At 36.8% G+C, this 20,124-nt stretch overlaps 1 protein-coding gene across 10 annotated transcripts in view; it reads left to right on the top strand.

Annotated features, from left to right (window-relative positions):
- Positions 1–20,124, top strand: part of RYR2 (ryanodine receptor 2) — a 382,187-nt gene that overhangs the window by 77,507 nt on the left and 284,556 nt on the right. For all 10 annotated transcript variants that reach the window (XM_038130404.1, XM_038130398.1, XM_038130396.1 and 7 more), the window contains exon 2: positions 19,912–20,031. In XM_038130404.1, coding sequence (XP_037986332.1) covers positions 19,912–20,031 — 120 coding nt within the window. The remainder of the gene's footprint in view (positions 1–19,911; positions 20,032–20,124) is intronic.

The raw sequence follows: 20,124 nt of genomic DNA, 5'->3' as shown, positions 1-20,124 counted from the left end.
CCAGAGCTGCAGGCATAGCACTGGCGTAGCTTCCTTCTGCTTCCTTTAGAAATGCCTGAGGGCTTGCCTAGTCTTAATTCGTAATAAATTAAGAGTAATAAATAAATAAGCAAGTGTAATAAATAAAAGAGAAAGTGCTCTTTTATTGGCCTGGCATCCTTAATGGCTCTTTGGGAATCACCTGCCATTCTGGATAGATGCTGCTAATTGGTGTGCATGAAGGTGATGACTGTGTCTGTGTGGAAAGATCTGCCAAATACCCCAGCAAATGAGAGGTTCTGGAGGGTTTTTTCTCCATCTTCGGATGTGTTTTTTCATATTTGGTTAGAGGTTTAATAGGAATTTTGCATAAGCACAAACCACCCGCTTTTATGTAAATATTTACTTTCACATTCAAATATCTATTTAAAACTGCTATGATTCTTAAGGATCTAAATTCCCCCTAAAAGGCATCTAACTTGTGTGTAATTATTCTTGGAGAAGTAACTTGTTTTTTGGCTTTGCCAGGGAGATTGCTTAAGCACACTTAGAAAATTATATAAACTTTCTAAACTGTAAAAGCTTCTTAGGCAGCCACCAGCAATAACAGTAAATAAAATGCTTGGGCTTTATTTGCACATAAACTCTTATTTTTACATAGGAATTAGGGATTTATATTTGGTTTTTAATACAAAATGTTTCCAATAAATGTGAAGGATTTCAGTAATGCAGAAAGCTGCTACAAGTGTTTTTTTGAGCACTATGGAGTTTTCCTAAAAGCTATGTGAAGGCAGTAAAGTGTGAAATTACATGAATTTTTTTGAATATAAAAGTTATTTTCTTGTCATTTGCTATTCAGCCCTTCTTAGACCCCACTCCCCAATAATTTTCTTATTAACCAGGTACTACATTTCTTGACCATCTCTAATGAATAACAGAATTAGGCTATGCATAAAAATTGGCATGAGGAAAAGCAAGAAGGTGATGAAAAAGGTTACAAAGGCTCAAAGCAAAAGTTTAAGGAAACTCGTATATTTTCATTTTACCAAGTTAGGAGTTGAAGGAGGAAGTGTTTGAAGGAGGAAGTATTTGTTGAGGAGAGAGAAGTGAGTGATCTGGTAATTGAGATGCAATGGAACACAAGCTTGGAGAAACTGGTGGAGAAAAATATGCAGTGGCAGAGAGATGTTCCTGAGAAAAGCCAGGACAGAGTACCAGTTGGGATGTCTGAGGAGCAAGTTAGGGAATTGAATGTTGAAGGACAATCCTTCCAACCAGCCCCAGCTTAACTGGAAAATGTCAAAACCCAACCAAGAATTTTTTTTTTCTTTTTTTTCCTTCTTTTAAGCTGCAAAATGGAACTGAATAGATGTGTAGACCTGTCTGGGTAAATGGAACAGATGCAGTCACCAGAAGATATTTTTCAAGCTGCTAAAATAAACCCAAATAAATGTATTACTGTAATCTATCTATCTCTCTTTTCTTTCTTTTTTTAAATAGAATATGTCTTATAAGGGCACACCTTGATGACTTTCACTTTGTTATTCTGTATTTTAGTAATGATTTAAGTCTGGTTTTGTTAGACTCTGCCTACCATTAGCCATGTGATATAGTGCAGTGTGTTTCTGCCAAAAGCAGCACCTTCCAGAAAACTTCTCAGCATGTCACAGAATAAATATAATCAGTCTTAGAATGTTATATTATGAATGTAAGTATTTCTTGAGAAAGCAAAAATTAAGTTGTAGCATCTGAGCACTTTTTATTTTTGCAATTTTTGATTTTGCTTCAGTATTCTTATCACTACATGAATATAAGCTTTAATTTCCTGGTTAAGTATGTGTGACAGATTTCAGGCTTTCAGGTCTTAAAAAGCCATCTTAAAAACATCATTACCTTAAAGTAAGGACTAAGTCTGAGCATTTCAGGAAAAAAAATTACCCCTTTTAGAGCAATTCAAATGCAAACCCTGCAGGTTTGAGTCATCAGCTGCAATACACAGTGTAATGGTGATGTCAAAATTCTGTTTCGTATTTGGTGAATTTGTGTTGTCCATAGCAGAAAAGTGTCTTGACAGTTAACTTGTAGCTCCTTGGGCAACCGTAGCAGCCTTTCCCTACTGGAGCCCTGAGGCCAGGTGATTGTTCTGGAGGGTTGTCTATGCTGTGCTACTGACCTACTGCTTTAAGTTGATTTAGTTCCTGTATGCTGTAGTGTTTTCAGGTGGTAAGGCACAAAGAGGCCTATAGAATTGCATTCTATAGGCTTCACTTTCCTTTCATTTTCACCATTTTTCTAGTTCAATAATATATGTGGGCTTTAGGATGAACCTAAATGGAGGTTGGTATTGAAGTAGAGAATAAGCTGCATTTGTGTAAGCAAAGTTTGTGGTTCAAATTATCTGCCCTCGTCTATATATCTTTCTTTCCAAAGAGATTTTTTTTTGTATTTTTTTACCTCTGCAGTATTAAGATCAATGGCCTGTTCAACAAGGGTCAAGAAAATCTCTACCTAGCCATTAATATTCCTGAAATTTATGACAGTATGTGGGGAAAAGACAAAATTTTTATGTCTTATCCTTACTTAAGATAAATTATTGGGAGCTACAAGCCAAGTCAAACCAGAAATCTTGAATTTTAAGTTCTAACTGCTAGTAATACTGATTTGCTAATGATATATGTGTATGTGTATGTATGTATGCATACTTAAATCTTGTTCCATGGTCTGTATACTGTAATCTTACCAGCATGCTCTGTCATGCCTCAGGCTTGCCAACTTTTATTAAATATCCTTTTCTACTGTGGTACTTACTGTGAGAATTTATGATTGCTGACCTGTACTATAGTTCTGTTATATTCTGCCTTCCCATAAAAACTGGACATGAGGACAGCTGGTAATGCTGACCTAACATGAGAAGTATAGCAGGACTTATGCCAGTTATTCAGTTCAATTATTTTTTTTTCCTTGCCATTGGTTTCTTTCCTAATGACACTAGCTTGGACATAGATGCCTAAAGCCTCACTGCAGCAATTCCACTCCTCACCCTGGGACAACCAGTTGTGTGGAAGCTGTACTGCCAAAGCCTCACAAATTTGTACTTTCTTCACAGAATTTTCACACGATTTTCCTGGTTCATCTAAATGTTTTGGAGCAGCTGACAGAGCACTAGAGAGTTGGCTGGCTCACAGTTCATGCTAGCTGAGGTCTGTAAATCCTGAGCTGCCTCAGGATTTATTCAGGTTGCCATCATGCTGACTGTGGCCACCCCTTAGCTTTTTGGGGGCTGAAGGCTGCATTGCACGTGCTTGTAAGTTAATACCAGAACTAAGGAGAAAATTACCTTGAGACCCAGGACTCAGGGGTTGTGAGTAGAGATGGAATAAATGACTGACAGATTATTTTGAATATCTAGATTTGCATGTGATTCAGGTTGAAATTAATAAGCTAAGTATTCTTTGCTTGGTCTTTACTTGATCTGGTTGAGGCACTAGGAAATGAAAGAATGTGAAGATCCAGTTCACACTGTGCTATTTGTTGTTATTTAAGATACAGCTGTAATTTCAATAGTTATGCAAAGCTTGTCCAGATTTTTTGCCGTTTGATGCCTTTAGCTGTTGTGAGTTAGTTTCACTGAAAACACAAGAGTCTTCTGCAGAAGGCAAAAGTTTCCCTGTTGCCTCTTAGAGGACTGGCTACTGTAAGCACCTTTAGGCTGGGATTCAACTCACTTCAACTGGGACACTTAAGTGTTGGTCACACCAGCCTAGGCTGATCATTGAGATAGTCCAAGGAGAGAAGTAGATGCCTGCAGAGCATGGTTTACCAGGGCTCTCTTTAGTCCTGGTTTCACAAGGTGTCTCGCTTTCTGGAAAACTGTTCTCCTGCCATCAACTGCAAAGGAAGCTGAAGCTGAGTAGCTGTGAGTGACAAATGTGGCTAAACAGACTAAGCTGAGTGAATTTTAGGTGCTTTAAGGGTGGTACATCCTAGTCTAATGGGTTTGCAGGGGCTCAGTGAACCAGATGGAGTCAGTAGAGCCAGTGGTTCTTACTCTCTTTGGTACACAGATGATTGTCAGCATAGCTTTGCTGCCATACTTAAAAGTTGTTTAAGTAAACACTACAGTTAGTGAGTTTAGAGGACAAGCATTGAAATATAGTTGTGTCCCAAAATGAACTTACAAGAATGTACTGTGTTCAAGGCAATGTGAAAACTTTAATGAAATTGTGGATTATGCCTTTGTTTTAATAATAAATGTTAAAGCATCAGTTAAAATGAAGGAAGAAAAGTAGTGTAATGACAAGTGAAATTCTTTGTAAAAGGTGTATGAGTTATTGCATTGTTTTCTGTGAGTTAGACATATCTTACATTCAGAGTTAAAATTTAAAAATATTCCAGCACAGCTCTTTAGTCACGTAACATGAAGAAAATTAGAGAAAAACTGCCCAACATTCAAAGATCCAGCCTTGAGTTTCTTTGGCTCAGATGAAACCATTATTCTAAATCCATTCCCTGGTTAAAATGTTCTTTTCTCTTCCTCAGATGTCTCTGATTTACAACTATATAGTGTGATTTTTATCAAGCATGCTACTTGATGAAGAGCAGCCTGTGAAAAACAAGCTATACATAGAGTCTCATACTAGAAATAAAAGTTTATTTTTCTATTGTCTTTAATAGCAATTCTGACATATTCTGGGAGGCTTTTCTAGTGTTTCAAATGCAGCTCCTGTGATAACATGATATTTTTTACTGTCGCAGTACTCTCAAAGTACAGTGGAAGCAATGACAGAGTTTCTCATTCTAAAGAAAAATGGGAAGAAATGGAGTTCAGCATATGATCATGAAAACAGTATTTGAGAATTTTTCCCTTTAGCTGTTATTAATCTACTTAATTTTTTTTTTGTTTGGGAAAATGTAGGGTTTTTAAAAAATGTAATACAGAAATATTATTTCCATTGTATAAACAGACATGGCAAGCATTTGTTGATGTCTGGGTTTTTTGCCCTTTCTCCTAGTTGGGAGCAGAGTGAAGCAGATCATTTATCCCATGTCATGTAAAAAAAAAAAATATGTATGAAAGAACAAAACATGAATATACAAATATAAACTTATGATTTATAGTGTTTAAGTTTGTCCTTGTGCATAATTCTGTGTGTTGAAGCATTTGAAAGAGTTAAAGTAGCTGAAACATACTCCTGCTGTTTCAATATTCTTGGTGATAATTTTCCATTTCACTGGCTCATGTACAATAGCTGGTGAGTTTGTTCAAGGGAATAACAGGAAATAAAATCAAGCTGTCTCTGAATGTTACATTGCAACATGTACACAAGCCTGAAAGGTATTTTTGCACCTGCTTAATAACATATTTTTGGGACTCACAGTTCACTGCAGCCTTCTGTCACTGCACCTGATGAAAATCTGTGAGGAGTTACCTGCTGGCTTGAGAATGTGGTGATAGAAAGCTATTTTCCTGTGTGCCTGAAAATTCCTTAATGTTTCTAAGTTAGCAGTATACAGTGTGTTAGTTCAATCTTCCAGCTTTTCCATGAATTGTTCAGCTCCACAGGAAGACTTTGAAGGACTCAAGATAAATGATTAAATAACTGAGTGCCCTGAAAACTGGGGTAAAGAAAAATCCTTTTAGGAAACCATAATTTTTTTATTATTTCAAAAGACAGGATCAGCACAGAATGCATGGGGATCTGCTTACTATTCTGTTAATACCTTCACAGAGTTTTTAATAACCAAGTCTTCTACCTCAGGGTGCTTTCATTTGTTATGCAGAAATTGTCAATCCTATGCTACTATTGCACTGAATCTTTCAGTCTTTGAATACTAAAATTACTTTTTAGTCTATAACAAAAAATGGAAATGGAATGGCAATGCAATTGCTACAAAATAAACAGTGTAGCCTTCTCTGGAGGAGGCATTCTATGGTGTTCTCCAGTACTGATTGAAGAGTAGCAAGTTGCAGCACTTGGTAAAGTACATAGCAATATCCTATGCTCACTGAAATACGTGGCTGTGTGGCTGCTGGATGATCTGGACCGAAATCCTGCCACAGAAATCTGATCTTTGGCAGACCCTGCCTGTCAGCTTCAGTGTAAAATACAAAGTATGTTCCGTTTGAGGAGGGAATGCTGCAGATAAGACCTGTTCAGGTGTTTCAATTTTCAAGGTGTTGATGCTGGAGATGTCATTTCAGGATGCCAGAGACCTACCTCCTCAACCCCTATTTCACAGCATTTCAGGAGTTGCCGAGAAGTAGACAATTAACGTCAGAAACAGCAAGCTCAGAGGCCAGCTAGAGCACTTGGCTCCTGTCAAAATATTTTGGGATTAATTTCGCACCTTGCCTATTACATCTTGTTGCTACCATGTAGCATCTTCCCTACTGCTATTAGAAAAGAGTTCTGTCACTTCACAGCCCCTATACACTTTTTTTTTTACAGTATACCGAGTAAATGGGTCATGCGTGGCTTAGAAACTGCTTTTGGGGAGAACTCTTGCCAGGTAAGCTCTGTGATCATGGTACGTCAGGATGTCTCAAATAAAACTAAGAGATTTTACTTAATTATATTTCTCCTGGGACAAATCAGGGCAATTTGATGGATTATATTGCATTGGTTTGAAACATAATTTTAAAAACAAAATATTATTTTTTCAAGTTTTCTGTTATCATGAAAGTGTGGTAAAAGTAGAGCTGGCAAATTAAATAAAATGCTCAGTTACTATTGTCCAGAATATCTTCCTTGAAGCAGTTTTAGTGAAGAGTTCACTAAAAACAGGGCTCTAGTGGTGTGGCTTGTCACATAACTTGATTAAAGTTGTAAAATAAATACAGCCTAACTACTGTGATTCAAAATTGGGGTAAAGTTAACAAGAACTGTCAATATGGTCTGAGAAATCTGGCTGGAAGAATATTTTCCTGATAACACTTTCCTTGTAAAGCTGAGTACCATTACTAGTACTGAAAATGCCTGACAATAAAAAAAGGACCCTCTCAACCTTGCCTAGAAGGCTTCACATCCTTGGCTTTCCCAGTGCTGCTGCCTTGACTGGCAGCTGGTGTTATGGGTAGAATATCCTCCCTCCAAAATAAAACTTGTTTTATTTTTGTCACGCAATATACATATAAGCTGTAATATCCTAGGTACATATTTATTCCTAAATGCGATTAAGATCAGGCTGCCTCTGTTTGGCATTTTGTCCTTCTCTTAGTGACAACCCTGGGTGTGTGGAAAGTCCAACACTTCTCCTTTTTTTCTGTTGCTCAGTGTGGTCAATCGTGTGTGCATCATTAGAACTGAGGTAGAGGAAATATCAGTGGGCCTTTTACAACTTAAGTTTTAAAGTGGTGGGGTTAGAAAATCAGGGAATAACAGATTGCACCTGAGAAGAAGAATTTTTTACGAGATATCTGGAAATCCAGAGGCAAATGCTATGGAATTTTTTTTCAGGGGTAGTTGGATTAGAAATTAAAAATTTAATTCATAAAAAGAGTTCCATATTCAGGGGAGGATGGTGGTCTCCTGCTGTATGTAGCTCTGACTTGAATCACTGAGTGTAGTCAAAATCACTAATCACTGCTGTTTCAATATATCGGTCCACATTTATGCTGCTGCCTCTTTGTACCTTCTTTACTTGTTGAGAAGAGCAGTAAGACTTTGATATTATGATTTTGCAAAATATGAGTACTGTTCAAACCTGATGATAATTGTGCTACACAGAGGAAAAATATCTCAGCTGCAGGCCACAGGCAGCCTTGGAACCAAGCATTTGACCTATTCATTGTTGCCTGGTGCCAGGACCCTGCAGGTAAGGTCCACCAAGCAGACTTCCTGCTGCTTTATTGTATTGTATATATTTTCCTAGCACTGTACTTATGGAGTCTTTTTGTTCTGAGTCCTTTTTTAAAGGCTAAATAAATGCAGCCAGTAAGTTGGGGAAAAAAGTCTTGAGCACAGGGGAGTAACTTGATAAATGAGAAGTTTGGTGGGAGATCTGGGAGTGAAATTCATCTACCACTTCTGTCAATTTAGTGTTCTTCCTGTCAGTTGCACTGTCCCTATAAAAGACATTTATTTCCTGATATCTAGGCATTCTAGTTTCTTAGATATAAAGTTTATTATCTTGTGTTTTAAGACTGATGCAGTTTTTATTTTGTACGTTGACATTTTGTGAAATAGGTGCATTGGGGCAGGTTAAGAAGAGATAAATGTTGAACAGCAGCTCTCTTTGGAGATAGTGGATATTGGTCCCTTTTTTTGAAGGTACAACCAATATCTTTAATGAGAAAATGAAAATCTCTTTTGCACTGGATTATATAGTGAAGATGTCTAGGAACTGGGTTTTCAGTGTAATGATTTCCTGGCATTTCATAATATGGTTCAGCTCATGCTGTGTGATGGCCCTTGGTGGCATTTTAAGCTGGGTAGGGATTGAATATTGGCAATAGGTCTTTTTGACATGTTCATGTCAAATCTCATCTTCATGATTTTATTAATGGTCTACAGGAAATAATAAGTCATAAATCAAAGATGCTTAGAGGAGAAGTTGTGAACTGTAGTCTGAGAGAATTTTTTAAAGTGGTTTTGGTCTAAGAAGAATTCAGAAAGGTGATAGCCTTCTCATGGAAACAAGGAAGTATCATACAGTAAATGTGTGAAGTGAAAGGGTTAATATCATAAATAACAGCAGCTTCAGAATGAAAGCAGGGAGAAATATTGATAGAGGATTACATGGCTGAAACAGCTGAAGATGGGAATGAGTCTTTCCCCTTCAAAAATAAACAAGAGTGACAGGTGAGTTTTTTGGGAATTGGAGGAGAAAGTCTCATCATTGATTGGGCTGCTGAAAAATATCAGTTTGTCAGAGCACTGAATTGGAACAATTCAAGAAATACTGCTGATAAAAGATGAAGGGAAGAGAAAGTGAACTAGGATGGAATGTGCACTCAAACAGATGGTCATATTACAAACTTAGCTGCCTGAGACTGCTCACAAGATCCAAGACTGGGGGCTGATAAACCTTTTCTCATGTATTCTTGCATGAAAGGGATGATGTAGAGGGGAAATTTTCCCAGTCTGAATTGGAGTGAGTGGACCTGGTTCATGAAAGGTATTCTCCTAGAGCCTTCTTGCTCTGGAACTCATTAGTAGGAATATACAGAAAAAAAAAGTGTGTTTGTTCAGTTTGAGTCTCAGTATTTTATGACCTTGAACAAATTATTTGCTTTAACAAGTGCCTCTGTTTTTCAGCTGAGATTAATGAGGTATTTCTCAGAAAAGTGTTGTAAAACTAAAACGCTTCAGTGATTATTTTCAGATACTGGTGAGGCTCGGGATTTATTAGCTATTGAGTGCTGTGGTGTTATTAAGTCCTTGATATTTGTTACAGTCAGTTTTGTACCTTCCTAACTGACTCAGATAATAGAGATAATCTTGTGTTTGCCTGCAGAATATTATGGGCACCTTTCTAGCATGCTCTCATCTCTGTCTTTACTGCTACTGTTATTCACACCAGCAAAATCAAATATAGCATGGAGATCTCCCTTGCTATAATCACACCTTTGAGTGCAGAAGAGGCATAGCCTGGAACTAGTGAGTGAGGGTGTAACACAATAGATTCTTATCAAATTCCTAAAATAGGTGAATTACATCAGAGATAAATTTGAAATGCTGAAGCTGTTAAGAAGCTGAAATGAGCTCACCAGATGTTTGTGTTTAATTTAGTAGCTACACTTCATTGCAGATGTTTTCCACCACTCCTCTGTCAACTGTGTCAGATGCAGAGTTAGCCATTGCTAACTATGGTAACAAACAAATTTATTATTAGACATTGACAGCTGGACTTGGCATTTTTTAAAAGATTGTAGGACCACAGAAGGTGAGAAATAATAAAATGAACCATCTAATTTGGGAATATGATCATTAGCAGACACAGTAGAAGTCAATCAAGAACATGCTAGCACATGCACATGAATGCTGAAACCAAATTTGACACTATTTCATGATGACACAGTGGAATAAAGAGCTGGAAGAGGAAGCATTTGGATTATGTGTGTATAGAACATCTGCTTTCAGATGTTCTATACACACATGTTGTGTGCATGTTGCTATCACTAGTAAGTAGTTTGCTTGAGGAGGTGTCTGGCCAGCATGTGCAGCTGAAGGTTACAGTCACCTACAATACCACAGCAGTGCCCAGCCAGACCAAAGCCAGTGCTGTGCTTGTTTCTCCATGGAGCACTTCTCAGAGTACACAAGGTGCACTGTTACCTGGTTGTGCTGGAGCTGTGCATTGCCTTCTGATCATGTTTTTCATTTCCTTTGGGTGGCTGTGGAATGCACAGGCTGGGATGGGCACTGTGTCTGAGACACTCTGCAGTGTTGAAGCACAGCTCCAAGATAAATTCTGCTTTGTCATATAGCATCACACTATCCATGTGGTGTGCAACAAGTTTTTTTCCCGTGTACTAAGTGTTTGCTTTCTGACAAGCTCTTTGTGTCATTGTTCTTTAGTGAAAACTTTTTCTGCCAGTGCAGAATATGAATCTGTGTGACTCAACATGGGCTATTTTCTTCAGGTTCGGCTTTCCTTTTCTTTTAACCCTGCCACGTGTCTCTAGTACTGCAGATTGCTATGACATTGCTGTAATGTTGCAAATTATTTTGATGACTAAGTTAGAACTTTTTGGGGAAGGAGGAGGAGGGTAACACAGTTATTGTACTAGCAGCCGGCTTCATAGTCCTGTATTGAGAGCTACCAGCTAATCAGGTCCTTTGGAATTCCATCTGTTCTGCCTGGGGTTTTCTTTCTCAAAGGAGGATCCCATTGGAATAAGGTTGAATTCTTAGGAAATTACTCCTCCTACAGGATAAAACTAAAACATGTACAATTAAATATGTTCAGACCATTTACAATTGCGTGACCAGAAAAGTAATCTCTTCTTCTCATCCTAAGACAAGTTCAGCTATGCAGAAATCATCCTGAAAGAAGTTTTCTTGGGCAGTTTTTGCAATCTTATAATGATTAGGCTTCTAAACTGGTCTATAACAATGCTTTATTTTCTGAAAACTTTTCCCCAGCTGTCTAATGCTTATTTCTTTAATGTATTAAGAACCAGTATTACCTGTCCTCTCTTCCATGTTTTAGTGACAAAAATACCAGTGTTGCCAAGTTTTCCCACCACCTAAGCAGACTGCATCCCAGCAGTATTCCTGAATCTTTCCTTTTTTTTTTTCTATAGGTATCATTAGTCGTTTTGCTCTCTGTCATTCTCTTATGCAAAATGAAGAGTCAAAATGGCTGAACTGCACTACTGCAATGGTGATCTGCAACCAAGGAGATAGTATAGTTGTGATTCAAGCTCAGATAGAGTAATCACAAGTTTATGGCCTTTTTTACTTCTGTCACAGTCTTTGTGTTCAGATGTCAGAAACTTTAGAGTCATTGTCCTAAAGTGGTATTTAAAATTTGGTAGTTTGTTGACTGGCTGATCAGTCAAGAATAGAATTAACAATAAGGCTACTCCTCTGAGTGTTCTGTTGCTGTCCTCTGTAAAGCTGTTGAAAAGCAATTTAATCTCTGCAGATCACAGTTCTCACCTGCTATGTATGTAGTGTTTCATAAATCTTTGTTTCTGTTTGTTGTCTGCAGGGACTTGGAGAAGGAAAAACACCATCTTAACTTTTTACTTGACTTCTCTGTTGTAGCTTTTTACCTTCTAAATCACCGAAGGAAAAGGCTCTGGGGCAACCAGTAGTAGTAGTATTTCTGTCAAGACTCAAAACCCGTTGTGTATGTTACTCAGATGCCTAAAATAAAAAAAAAGTCACATCTGATTTTTGATTTTTTAAAAAAATTTATTGCTGGTCAGATGTCTAGGATCATCTTAGGGAGTTGATTTGTGGACCCTATTATGCTGTTAGCATATAGCATACTGGTTGCCTGCAATTATATGAGTCTTGTGCTAGATGAGCCTTAGGTCTTTCAAACCTTTTATTCTACTCTGAAATCTAGTGTTTATCCCAACAAGACAACAGGAAGTTGAAGTGAAGTTTATAAGTCAAGAAGTATTCTACAGTTTCCCTAAGCAGAAAGCAATTTGTACTGGCTAAACTTCTATTTGTAAATCTACAAAATAGAATAAAGTATGTGTGGCACCTATTCCCATTGCACCGTTCAGTTGCACAGCTGAACAGTAAATTGGATGCAGTGAAGCAGAACTCTGCCTCTATGACCTATTAAAAATTGAGATATTTAAGTCTTGAGATTCTGATTTATAGCATATGGAAGTTGAGGAAACCTTCCACTAGCTACAGTATTTGTCATATAAAACAACAGTAGGAATTTGAATGTACAAGCATAACTTACAAAGTTTAACCTTTGAATGTAGAATTTTGTAAATGTGACACTCTCTGTTCTCTACACCATTTCAGAATTGATATATTGTCAGGACACTGAAACTCAGAGTCAGCATTATATCTTTGAGAGGTAATTATGTATAATCAGATTGTGAAGAGCACAGCAAATTATTTAATTTAGTAATAACTCGTGTTATTTGTTGCATTCTTTGCAAAGAAGTAAAATATAAGGTATAAAATCTAAAATCAAGGAAAATGCTTGAAAAAGGTTGCCTGTTTTTGTCATGAAATGGAAGGGAAACACAAATGTCATAGTCTTGATGTGATGAGTTTAAGCATCTCAGGCTGGAGCACATACAGTGTTTCTAAATAAATGTATTACTTGTGGTATATTGCTTTTTTATTTATCTTCACCTTTTTCTGCAGAAGATTGTGGCAAGACTAGAAGGTCCAATACTGTGGTTTTCTTGCATGGATAAAGTAAAACACTTGGAGGTAGTAATGGGTAGTTTGTAAAACAGGAGAATGACATACTGTAGGAAAATGTATTTTGCATTCTCAGAGAATGGAAAAAAAAGAAATTATTCAATCTTTCTTATCTTTTGACTCCCCCCTAAACCATTACCAGATATGAATGAATTGAGAAATTTTAGAAGTATATGAATGGATTAAAAGTTTCAAGGACGGCAATGTGCAGAATAAAAATAAAATAAATCAAACATGATGAATGTGGTATTGTAAGAAAACCCAACCAAACAAACCAACTGTATCAGGTTTCCAGGAAAAAATGTACTCCACCCTCTAAATCCCAGATACATCCATGTTGAAGAGGTACTAACAGCTATTGCACTGTAGATGTGCCCACCTGTGGGAATTGCCAGACACTTGTAGTTCTTTAACAGAATTAACATTGAGAAGGTTAAGGCTTAATCGGAACTGACTTTACATAGGAGGTGACAATTTTCAGGGTTTAATAGGGCACAGTAACACTATTAAAAGGAAATATATGCATGCATATATGTGTGAACAATGTGACAAAAACATACCTACAGATAGATACCTATGTATACATATGTATGTATGTGGTTTTGTCCAGTTGTAACTTCAAATTGTTTTTTTTTTTTAAAATACACATAGTCAAAACATTTATGTTGGAACATAAAATGCCCAGATCTTGACATGGGAAATTAACCTTCTTCTTGACTGAGTAGTATGTATTTCATGTAATCTTAGGAGATGTGAGCATATTTCACAGAGAAGTCAAATAATTGCTGCAAATGAAAGTAAGTGCTATTAAGGAGCTTGAGAACTTGCTGTTTCAATATTATACCTTGAGAGCAAACCCATGCTCTTCCCTCATTAATCTGGTCTTCCAGCATGCAGTTCTAAGGATGCAGTTTGACAATTTATGGCTATTACTGGCAATATTTTGGTTTTGGGTGTAATTTTTAGCTGTAGAAAATGCTGTGCCACTGTTAAAAGTGAGAATTGGTTTTTTTAGTCACTGGGTCATCTACTAAATTATTCAGTTATTTATTTAGTTTCTGTGAGTATAAAGATTTCATTACAAGAATTGTATAGCCCTTACTGAATAGATATTATTAAAAATCTGCTGTGTTCTGCTTTTTAGTCAATAATTGTTCTTGCTTTTCAAATTTGGATGTTTTAAAAATAAGCAGGGCTTTGTGACATAGATAACATGTACCTGAAATTTCAGAATGATTCTTGAAAAATCAGAAATAATATTGTAGTGTGCTTATCAAAAGCTTGTGCTGTTTGAGTGAGTGCAGATATCAGGCATGACATAAAGCAGAATATCTTCATGCTGGGAGATGTGGTATCTTTAAAACTGGGAACTAGGTACTGGCTGAAAGACATGGATTTATCAGGATTAATGGCTTACTCCAAGATGGTTCTTGCTCATCATCTTAAAGCACTGTATATGGCTTGTTATGGAAGCTTTAGCTACACGGTGCCTTCCACTGAATTATTGAATGTCAAGGGGTTGGAAGGGACCTTAGAGATAGTTCCAACCCCCTTACCCTGGGCAGGGACATTTTCCACTTGATCAGGATGTTCGAGGCCTTATTCAACCTTGAAACACCGCCAGGGTTTGGGCCTGTTACAGTGTCTTATCATCCTGACAGTAAAACATTTGTTCCTACTGTCTAACCTAAATTTCCCCTCTTTCAGTTTGTACCCTTTACTCTTTGTCCCATCACTGCAGTTCCTGATGAAGAGTCCCTCGCTGACTTCCCTGGCTAGAGATGCTGGAAGGTTGTCATGAGGTCCCCACACAACCTCTCTTCTTCAGGTTGAACAGGCTCAACTTTCAAATCCTGTCTTCATAGATATGGTGCTTCAGTCCTCAAACTTGGGGAGGAGAATAGCTTTTTGGTTCAGGTTATCAGTCAGCTGGGCAATGTGAACGCCAGTTCTGTCATCCCGTAGGCATGCTCTGTTACTGTAGCTAGGTAGTATCCTCTTTGCTCCTCACATGCACATCTTTGGGATGGAGATTACTGCTCTTCCAAATTCCTTAGTGCTGTGAAGCACCTCAGATTGTGAACTAAAGGGTAGATGAGAATGAATAGAAGAATCATTCATTAAACTAAATGGACACGTTCCCAAGTTAGATTCACTCTTAGATGCAGTAAATGTAATACACCTGGGACTGTGCTCCATTGTTGTTGTAGTGACTGACATTTCCTTGTGTGCACAGAATTTGCGTGTTTTTTGGGACTTATTTTCCCTTGCTCTCTAGATACCTCTTCTTTCAGTATCCACACCCTGGAAAAATAGAAGACAAAGCAGTGTCTTTGGACTTACTAGTGAAAGCTGCTATGATGACAGGGAATTGGGATGAAAATAGTAACATTTCAAATTTCCATGGAGGAAACAGGCAGATGTTTACCAAAGTGATGATTAATCAGCAAAAACAAGAGTAGCAGAAATATCTGTCAGTGGAAAAGGCTGCAGGGATTTTGGGTTTGTGCTACTGCCCTTTCTTCCAAGCTGTACTGAAGCTTTTCCAAGACTATGAGAAACTTTGTACAATCTTTATATGTTGTGGTTGTTTTGAATATGAGCTTTAAATTAAAATAATTTTAAAGTTCATATAGATACTAGCTTTTATTTGAATTTTAATGAAATTGAGTATATACTAAATTCATTTATTTCAAATTTGTTGAGACATGCTATTGTTTATTAGAGCATGTTATTTTGATTGATCCTTTTACCAGGATTTTCTTCTCCTGAGAAGCTGAGGGGCCTCAGAACAAAATCTAAACAACGACTCTCTGCTGCTGTGCAATGCAACAGGTGCTTCCTCGATTGGTCCATGTTAAGTGTTTCTACTTAATAACCAATCAAGGATGCAGCTGAGTCAAACTCTCTCGAAGTCACAAGACTTTGTTATTCATTCCATTATATTCCTGTCTCGCCTTCTGATGAATCTTTCTCTCTGTTCTTTTAGTATAATTCTTATTTAGCATTTTTAATGTAATATATATCATAACATAATAAACCAACCTTCTGAAACATAGAATCAAAATTTCTGCATCTCTCTTCACTTATCCTAACTACCCTAAAGACCACACTTGATCTATTAAAAAGACCTATAACTGCATTACAAAAGACTAGGTTTTGTTCTTTTGGCTATGTACTTCATATCGTCAGTGCAGCTAGACATGCACAGACTTCTATGTGTCTTGAAACATTCTGTCCAAGAGTTTATATTCCATATGGATAAAAATTTTGTGCAAGTGATTACATTTTAGCATTAAACACCTGTCCTTGAAGTTGGTTTCTTGAACTGTCAGATCTTTGTCTGTTTAGTTTACTGCAATATTAAATAACATTCACAGATGTGTTTAGAAGGCACCAACATTATGGTCAGGAACTGTGCATTGCCTCTTCTACCCTGGATTTTCAGTCATGTATGAAGAGAGTTGATATATTTGCTTCACTTTTGAAGGTTACAGTTACAGCCCTTTGAACTATAAATTATGTTGACCTGACAGGAAAAGCAATGGTGATCTAATATCAGAAGATAATAGGAAGGAATGAACCAGTTTGAGACGTCTCATAATTCAAGATGTAAAAATATCTGAAAGATTTTTTTCTTTAATAGACATTTAGTATGATGCATATTGCAGTGTTCTTTGTACAAGACCAAGGAGACCTTCAGTGAAGGTCTCTGTGTTGGTGTGACTTAAGATAAGGAAATACTGCATTTTTAGCAAGGAAATATTGCATTTTTAGCTCTGCTTATACTGAAACTGCTTATCATTTGCTGATTTGAAAACAGGTTTAGAAAAACACTGCTGAGTTGCTTACCCACTTACATTATTCCATTACATTTCTTTAAATAATTCTGCAACACAATCAAGTTGAATATCTGTAGTAATCTTCTGAACATGTATTAAGTGTTGGAAGACTGAATCTAATGTGGAGCCTATATGAGACAATTCTGTAATGCTGGGCGCAGAAATGCAAAGTAACTTAGAACTCTGTGTGTGTGTGTGACACTCATTATCTGTAAGGACCTTTCATGTGATCTGACAATGGCATCACATCTTTCTTAACATTAGTTGTTTCAACACCACCTGGACTAGAACAGTAAGTTCCACAACACTGTGATTCTGAGGCCTGAATTGAGAGAACATTTATTGTGAACATCTCCATAGAAAACAAAGGAAATATAACAGAGTTGAAATTTCATTTGTTTTAATGAACGTGTCCTACCAACCCAGAAACAAACTTTGGAAAATAGTATGGGAGAGTGATTGATTTTCATTAACTTGTAAGCATTTATTTATAAAATGTCTTTTTTTTATTTGCCAAGTATGTAACAAAATAATCTGTGTATGCCATACGCTGCACAGAGAAAGAAGGGGAAAATGTTTGCAAAATGTATTGAGTAAGTTTGCGTGTCAAGAACTTTTGCATTTGCTGTATTCCTGTTCTTAATTCACTAGCAGTCGGCTTCTGCATTATACATGTGTGCCTGGTAATTGAGCTTAATTGGTTTACAGGGAAGAGTATGATACATTAGATCATTAACTAAAATTAAGTCTGTCAGGGACTTGCCCCAAACCAACTTATATTTTGCCGCTGTCAGTATACAATAATTTTTGTAGATGTGGTATGTTGAACACTTTTCAGATGTTCTCTTAAAGCCTAGCTTACAATGGTAGAAAATGGGGCAATACAAAACAAAATTAGCGGTTCATTTCAGTAGAAAGTAGCCTTATTATGTTGTTTGCTTCTGGCTGTGGAGGTACAATGTTAGAATCTTTAGTGATGCTTTGTGGAGACCACTCTAAGACAATGGTGACAGAGTTACTGAAATTTTGATTCTGCTGGGGGGGTTACTTCAGGAAGAAGGGCTAGGAGGAGAAAGATGAAGGAGAGTGTTTTTATATAGCTTCAGTCTAACATCACTGTTTTTAACCTGTAAAGAAACTTAATTTGAATCAAATGTAATACAGATTAGGAAATAGTAATTTAGTGCTTTAAAAAATAAACACAACCAACCACTTGCTCTCCCCCCCAAATGCTCTGGGTTTTAATAGATGATATTACTTTTACAAAGAGTACACAACAAAGCTGTTAGGTCTGTATGTGTGGTCTTTTTCATCCTTGATATTGGCCTTTAGGGATTTTTCTTTGTTAGCTGTGATTTTACATATTGAACTTCACCAGTAACACATGCATGCATTACGTGTTTCGGATTTAATGCCTGACTGGAAGCAGTTATTACTTTTCACCTCGACAATTGACTGTGGATTGCATCATGGGCACTGTTGCTGGTATACAAGGGAAATTGCTTTACCTACACTTGCCTTTTCCATATGGGGACGATTAAAAAAGGGTAACAAGAAATTATTTTTTTCAAGTGTTGGATCAAACCCTATGTAAGCTCCCGTTCTTTTCAGATTGAGATACAATTTAATTTAGTCTAGTTAAATTATTTGAGTGAAGTAAATGGAACCAAATGAAAAACTAGCCTAATTCAGGATGAGTGTTTGTGTGGCTTCAAATTATTCAGTTCAATTTAAATTCAGGCATTCATTTAATTTGATGAACTTTTCTGAATGTCCCTCTGTAGCAAACTGCCTATAAGAACAAGTCCTTTGGTAAACATTCCTGCCTTAATGCATGCATTTTTGAAGACTTAGCCTATTCTGCTTCCAGTTGTATGCTTCATCCTGTAGTTTTATTGTACTATTTATTGAATTTTATTTACAGTGTTCAATATGGCCTCTTCATAGTCATTCGTTTGAAATTTATTATTGGAAACTCATAAATGAATTGGCAGAATGCATATGGATATGCTATTTTTTCTGTCCTAAAACAGAAAATCTTTGCTAGAAAATAGACTTATTGCAACGAAATTTTCTTTCTTTAACTGGGACCATATTTCTGCAGAGATTCTCAAGCTGCTGATTGTGTTACTCAGAAGAACTGTAATTTAAATCATGGTCGGCCTCTGTTTTTTGGGGCTTGTTGATAAGATCTTTAACTATTACTACACCTAATTAGTCCTGTAAAATTTTAGTTAATTCTTATTAAGGACTAAGGAACATACTGTTTGCTTTGCTGTGTGCAAGATATCATTGGTTCCTCCTAGACCCTCCTTTCTCTGAAATACCAAGCAGAGCTATGGTCAGCTGTCCCAATAACTAATTTTCCCTTTTAATTCAGAGTATTTCCTGCCTGTCTTTATACACTTGCACATTAGGATAAGCACAGAGCACTTAATTAGCAAGTTCATAAAGTCTATTAAACTCAGTATAAGACAATGATGGTACTTTCTCTGATAAGCTTCAGCAGTCTGCTTAGTCATCATACTTTTATTATCTTCTATCACAAAGTCTGCCTTCCTTGCTCGCCGAAGTCTCAGCAAGTCACCACACCTCCTTCTGTTAAGAAGCTGTGGGTAGTTCTGTCCACAGCTTTTACAAGGAGCGGCAGTGAGTAGGCACTAGCTTTTTGCAAGAAAAAACCTTTATTTGCACAAGATTATACTTTCCAATTTATTGCAAAACCACCAGTTTATGAACCATATGTACAAAATTACGCTGAAGATAGGAGGAATGTTTTGTCCTTTTGTTTACTTATCGCTTTACAACCTTCTAAGCAAGTTGCACTAACTAGAATATGGGCAGTATGTACACAAACAAGTTAATTCACATGTATATGGTACCCATCAATTAATTGATTTGAAGCTTTTCTACTTCTTTGCATTGTATGACTGACCTATGAAAGAAATACTAATTCCTCTGTACTTTGTGTGTAATTAAAATAAAACTCCTGCTCTGACTTTTATTACCAGGACAGGTAAACAGAAAAAGCACATAGGCAGTTATTATAATTATTTTAATTGATTTGCTCACATTTACAATTCAAAATTAAAAAAAAAACCAAAACGCTGGGGTTTGATTCTGCTTGTGTTCAGGGACAACAGTTTGTGCATTTAACGATGATTTTCTAAAAGCTTCCATAGGTCTTACTGGGTCAGAAACATAACCCTGGTTCTTTTTCTGCTTTTTCTTTTTGGTAGGATGATGAAGTGGTTCTGCAGTGCACTGCAACTGTTCACAAGGAGCAACAGAAATTGTGTCTTGCTGCAGAAGGATTTGGCAACAGGCTTTGCTTTTTGGAATCCACATCTAATTCTAAGGTACCACTGAGTGTTTTAATTGTCATTTCATGTCACGAAGCAATGATGGTTGTAACAATGCTTGCTTAGATGAAATATACACAAATCTGTCAA

The sequence above is a fragment of the Motacilla alba genome, chromosome 3, assembly GCF_015832195.1.
Source record: "Motacilla alba alba isolate MOTALB_02 chromosome 3, Motacilla_alba_V1.0_pri, whole genome shotgun sequence".
NCBI classification, from domain to species: Eukaryota; Metazoa; Chordata; class Aves; order Passeriformes; family Motacillidae; genus Motacilla; species Motacilla alba.
Note: the sequence above shows the minus strand (reverse complement) of the source record. Positions and strands in the feature narration are given on the sequence as shown.